Source organism: Zingiber officinale, chromosome 4B (assembly GCF_018446385.1).
Source record: "Zingiber officinale cultivar Zhangliang chromosome 4B, Zo_v1.1, whole genome shotgun sequence".
NCBI classification, from domain to species: domain Eukaryota; kingdom Viridiplantae; phylum Streptophyta; class Magnoliopsida; order Zingiberales; family Zingiberaceae; genus Zingiber; species Zingiber officinale.
Genome location: NC_055993.1, coordinates 127,864,760 through 127,870,267, shown reverse-complemented (window position 1 = coordinate 127,870,267; position 5,508 = coordinate 127,864,760). Strand labels below are relative to the sequence as shown.

At 36.6% G+C, this 5,508-nt stretch overlaps 1 protein-coding gene across 1 annotated transcript; it reads left to right on the top strand.

Annotated features, from left to right (window-relative positions):
* Positions 1-2,902: 2,902 nt before the first annotated feature.
* On the top strand, positions 2,903-5,302 carry LOC121977943. The gene is made up of 2 exons (XM_042530342.1): positions 2,903-4,136; positions 4,333-5,302. The coding sequence occupies exons 1-2, from the start codon at positions 3,731-3,733 to the stop codon at positions 4,338-4,340; spliced, it is 414 nt and encodes a 137-aa protein (XP_042386276.1). The 5' UTR covers positions 2,903-3,730; the 3' UTR covers positions 4,341-5,302.
* Positions 5,303-5,508: the final 206 nt, after the last annotated feature.

Here is a 5,508-nt window from a genome sequence, read left to right as displayed (position 1 = left end):
GAAAAGAAAAAAAATCTCTCTATTCTTGTTGGAAAAAAAAACGAAAAGAAAAAAAAAAGGAAAAAAACAAAGAAAAAAAAAGTTGAAAAAAAATAAAAAGAGAGGAAAAAAATTCTCAAGCATTTGTTATTTTGTTAGTGATGAACAAGAGGAAATATCTCCATAGAAAGATTGATGTATACTCATTTTATATTGTTATTGAGAGATTCTCATGAGTTAAGTTGTTAATACATACATGCATTTTGGAGATGTTATAGTGGTTGATGCATATCACATTTAGAATGTGCAAAGAGAGTTGAGTGTTGCATGTTTGGATGAGTTTTAAAGCATATTATTTGATTGTATTGTTCATGTTGATTACCCCAATGCTCTCATATTCTCTTTGAATTCCTTTATTGTCTATCCTTCTTGTTCTATTGTTTACATGTGTGGTTTCATAATTATTCATGAAAGTCCTCTTGATTTATGTGTACTTATGTTTACATTAGTGGAGAATTAGAAAATAAGCAAGCATATGGTAGTGCAATATCATGAGTTGCTTTAGAGAGAGCTCCACTTTCATGTCTATTATTTATGTGAGCATGAGTGCATATACCCACCTTGTGAGGCTTTATCATGCTTAATCTATTCAAGTTGATTGAAATTACCATGCTTGTTGACTTATGTGAGAATTGGAACCATGAATACCTTGTTTCTTAAAACTTGATGATCCTAAGTAACTTTCTTTTATTATTTTCAAAATATTGATAGGGAATTGATAGGGAGATAAGTTTTTGGTTACTTCCTAGTTTTATTTCATTTGCCCGAGACGTGCAAGAATAAGTGTGGAGGAATTGATAATGAGCATTTTTATATTTTATTTTGGCTCTTATACTTAATATTTTTATCATCTCGTGTACTTAAATCTTGTTTTATATCATATTTTATGAGTTGATATTAATTTAGAGCCTTGTTTATAATTTTTCCTATATTTTCTGATTTTTTATCTAAAAATGCACATCTTATTTGTAGGGAAGCAATTTGGAACATCTAGGCCCTTGATCGAGATCAAGGGCATCCAAGATTCATCCAACAAATGACACTCTAATTCAATTTGGATCAAAGGAAAAAAAAAAACAATGAAGCCCACTTTTAAAGCCCAATCTTGAAGCCCAATTTCATAACCCAATTTTCCTATTAGTTATTGGATTTGGATCCTTTCCTAACCAAACCCGCTCCTTAACCAAATCCGATCCACTAAGAAACCCTCCTCTACTCTCACGCGGACGCACAGAACTGGGATAATCGCGACTTCTCCCCAAGCTAGGGCTCGCGACGCCATCGCCCTTTCCCTTCTTCTCCTTCACCGACGGCCGGCGGCCTTCTCTGCTTATCCATCGCCGCCGGCCGGACTTTCCCCACCTCACCATCCTCTCTGTCATCCTACGGCCATCCACAGCCACAACTTCATCTCCTAGATCCAAAGTAGCGGCGGCAGCAAGCTTCGACAGCGACGGCATCCTCCAATCATCTTCATCTCACCGGAGGGGTTCTCCGGTGAGTCCCCTTACCGTAGCTTCCTTGATGCTCTCGCCGACGCGGGTTGCAAAAGCTAGGGCTTCAAGAGGAGTAGCGGCGGGACATTCCATTCTCACAGCCGTTCATCTTCCATCGAGGGGGTTCATCTGTGGAAGTTTCGTTCATCATCACCGTTTTTGAAGCAAGCACAGCCGGTAGTTTGGGGTTATGGAGTTGGCGTTTGTGTGACTTCAGGGAGGGTTAGAAGAGGAGAAGTTGTACCATTTCACATCATTCCGAGCAGTTCTTCTGTAGATTCGGAACTCCACAATAGCAATTTGATTTCGAATAGATCTTCTCCAGATTTGGTAGTCAGCAGCCTTCAAGTTCTTCAACAGATCTGGACAGAACTCCATCTTCCTTCATCAGATTTCAACAGCAGCTTTCAAATCTGAGCAGAACTTCATTCTTCATCAGATTTTGAACAACTAGCTTATTCTTCCATTGTTGATATGGGTTTGCATGGTTGAAGATTTGATGTAATTGATGTTTCTGTATCTCAGCTGTTCTCCTATGTTTTAATTTGCACGAACTCTGCTTAGTTTATTTAATGCTTACCAATTGTTCGTTAAAATGTCCCAACCATCTTTGTTATCCTAGTTTTGCATTTTTCTTAGCTTAGATTCTTGCAGTGCTTAGTTAATTGAATGGTTCATAGTTTTCTTTATGCTATTGTCTTGATTTAATTGCAATTAGGTAAGGTTAGATTTTGTTTCATGCTTAATTTCATTTAGATGCTTACTTTGAGTTGTCTTTAATTTTCGTGCAATCATAGTTTAAGATAGACTAGGTTTTCTTACATGCACTGTCTTTCATTTACTAGAATAGGTTTCATTTAATGTTTTGTTATTTCATTCCTTAGTTTAATTCTATTATTAGTGAAATCGTAGCGTAGAGTGACAATGCGCTATGATATCACTACTAATGGATAGATAGGATGTCTTTTATTAATTAGAATTAGATGTCATACTTGCATTGCTCTTTTATTCTTTAGGTTTAATTTCATACTTGTTTGTTTTTTATATCGTAGTTTAAAACTCAAACCCAACCCCTCCATTTTCACGTTAAAACTCAAAGCAATAATTGATCCTAATTTTATCATTTATCGCTACATTCTTTGGGGAGACGACCCGAGTCATCTCTATACTACTTTAGTGTAGAGGGGTTCGGTAAACATTAATTGTAATTTGATGTAAGCTCCCGTAGCACGACACTCGAGCTCACATCAAATTTTGGCGTCGTTGCCGGGGATCTTGTAGTGGTGTTTGATAATTTTAGGATTGCTTTCTTATTTTTCTACAAAGTTTTGTTAAAAAAAAAAAAAAAAATTTGTCAAATGCTTTAATGTTCATTGATTCATGTGTTGATATCATATACTCCTGTGTCTTCTAATCTTGTTTGTTAGTGTTTCAGTGTAAGACCAGGATAATTCTTTCAGTTCAACATGGATCTTTATTCTTAGCAATTTGGATGTTTCAATGAATATCATAATTTGGATACTGGGCAAGTGAGGCACATATGTACTAATTGTGGCAGTCCTTCTCATCCAGTTGCTATATGTCATCTCATTCAAAAGACTGCTAGATTTCCTATGGAACCCCAGTATTTCCAACATCAATATCAACATGCATATGATCCAGCTCCTAATACTTATAGTCATGACTGGGGCAATTATTCGACTCAGTACTTTCAACCCCAGATTCCAGAGCAGCATGGGTACTTCCAATCCCAATGCTATCAACCCCAACAAATTCCTGAGCAGTATGGAAATACACAGCAACAGGCTATTGAGCATCCTCAGTGTTACAATTCAAACTGGATGAACCATCCCAATTTTATGCATGGGAATGATCAACAAGTGGATCAATCTTTTTCATCATATCAGATGCCACAAGGATTTCAGGATGATCCTATGCCCACATGGTCACATTCAGTCCAGCAGACCGAACCAGCTCCTTGGGGGGCATTTCAAGAGAGCACTGAAGAAGTTCATGTCCCTAGTCAATCAATATTTCAAGATTTGAAGGATGTAATGCAGCAGATGCAACAACAACAAGAGGCATATACCCAGTCTCAACAAAGAAATGAAGCATCACTACAGAATTGTCAGATGTATCTGGATCAAATTGCAACATCTATCAACCAATGACAAGCCCAATTATCTAGTGAGGAGATGGATTCTAGATATTGTCATAGCCTTGACCCTGATTCTACTCCTATACAAGACTCCTCTACCTTTTTATGTGATGATGTTGTAGTTGTAGATGATTTTGCTTCTTCTAATATTGTTGCTGTAGATATTGTTGATGCAGGTGTTGTTGGTGATGTTGAGGAGCTAGCTGAGCCTGATTATACATTTGTTGATAAGGAAAGTGTAGGAGATTGCAAATTGGAAGCAATACCCCAAGAATCACCTCTTTTGATTGGACCATCACTTGAACCAAATGTGGATGACAAGAGTGTAGGGACTTGTGCTGAGGAGGCAGAGCCCCAAGAATCACTTCTTTTTTATGCACCACCAGAGTCTGAGTTATTACTTGATAAAGAGGAAGCCACATCCACTGTTCTAGAACCTCCAGGTACATTTCAGTACAACAAGATAAATATTTCTTGTGATCTTGTAAAGAATTCCATAGAGGTTCCGAATATCGATTTTATTGGATGTGACTTATATTTGGATTCATGCTTGTTTAAGTTTGATTTTGTTTCAGCTCTTCCTTACCCCACATGTGTGTGGAAGGTGGATTCTATCCTTGGCCTTGCAGGTTTTTATAGGCCCTTGAAGTGGATGCTTAAGTCGAACCGCCTTCAACCTCCGGGAAGAACTTTCAAAAAGAATAGGGGGAAGGGAGCGGTCTTTACTTCAAATGCAAATATTCCACTCCCAACTTGGATTTTGCACCTTAATCGTTTGCAACCACCGGGAAAGATCATTCCACTACCGGCGTGGCTTCTACTTCTGAATCGTCTTCAGCCGCCAGGAATAAAGGGGAGTTCGTTCCTTTCCTTTCGTTTTCTTGCTTCTATTTATCTTTATACTTGCATGTTTGTTTACTTCCATACTTTGCTTTCATACTTTGTTTTCTTGTTTTGCATTTTGTTTGATCTTGTTTATACCTTGCTTGATTTTGAGTCATATCTCCCTAGATGTCCCTTTATAATGCTTTGAGAATTGAAAAAGACAGTTAAGTTTGACTATCAAGTTTTGGTTTCCTTGGTATATTTGGGTACATTAATTGCATTAGTCATTTGTTTTGGTGATTGACTCTATCTTGTTAGATTATGCATGATATTTGATTATTCACCTAGTGAGGTTGTTCCCATGCTTATCCTTTATCCTTTTGTGTGTGATAGCACTTGTGATACTTGACACTCTAGAACTTGCTTTGATTCTTTTTGAAATTATGGTAACATAAGCTTGCATGAATATGATAGAGGCAAATTTTCTTATTCATCTCTTAGTTGTTCTTTGTTGTTCTTATCAGTAAACATTTCACCTATTGCTTTCATGTTTCATTGTACTTCCCTTGTCATATCTTCTCATTGTCGTTATATTTTCACTAGGATATCTTTATCGATTCATTCATTCCCTAGTCTTTTGATGAGAGCATTGGGTGATTGCATGATGAGTTACATTTTCTTTATTACATCTTTATTGGTTTATTTTTAGCCCCCTTTTGTTGTGAGTAATATCATGATTTGTTATATTGTCCGAGACAGACAAGTTTAAGTGTGGGGGGGAGGCAAATATGTATGAACGAATGCTTGTTGAAAAGAAAAAAAATCTCTCTATGCTTGTTGGAAAAAAAAAACGAAAAGAAAAAAAAAAAGGAAAAAAACAAAGAAAAAAAAAGTTGAAAAAAAATAAAAAGAGAGGAAAAAAATTCTCAAGCATTTGTTATTTTGTTAGTGATGAACAAGAGGAAATATCTCCATAGAAAGATTGATGTA

Bases quoted from the DNA above. Each gene is read 5' to 3' on its own strand.
- LOC121977943 (XM_042530342.1), top strand. From the start codon at position 3,731: ATGGATTCTAGATATTGTCATAGCCTTGACCCTGATTCTACTCCTATA.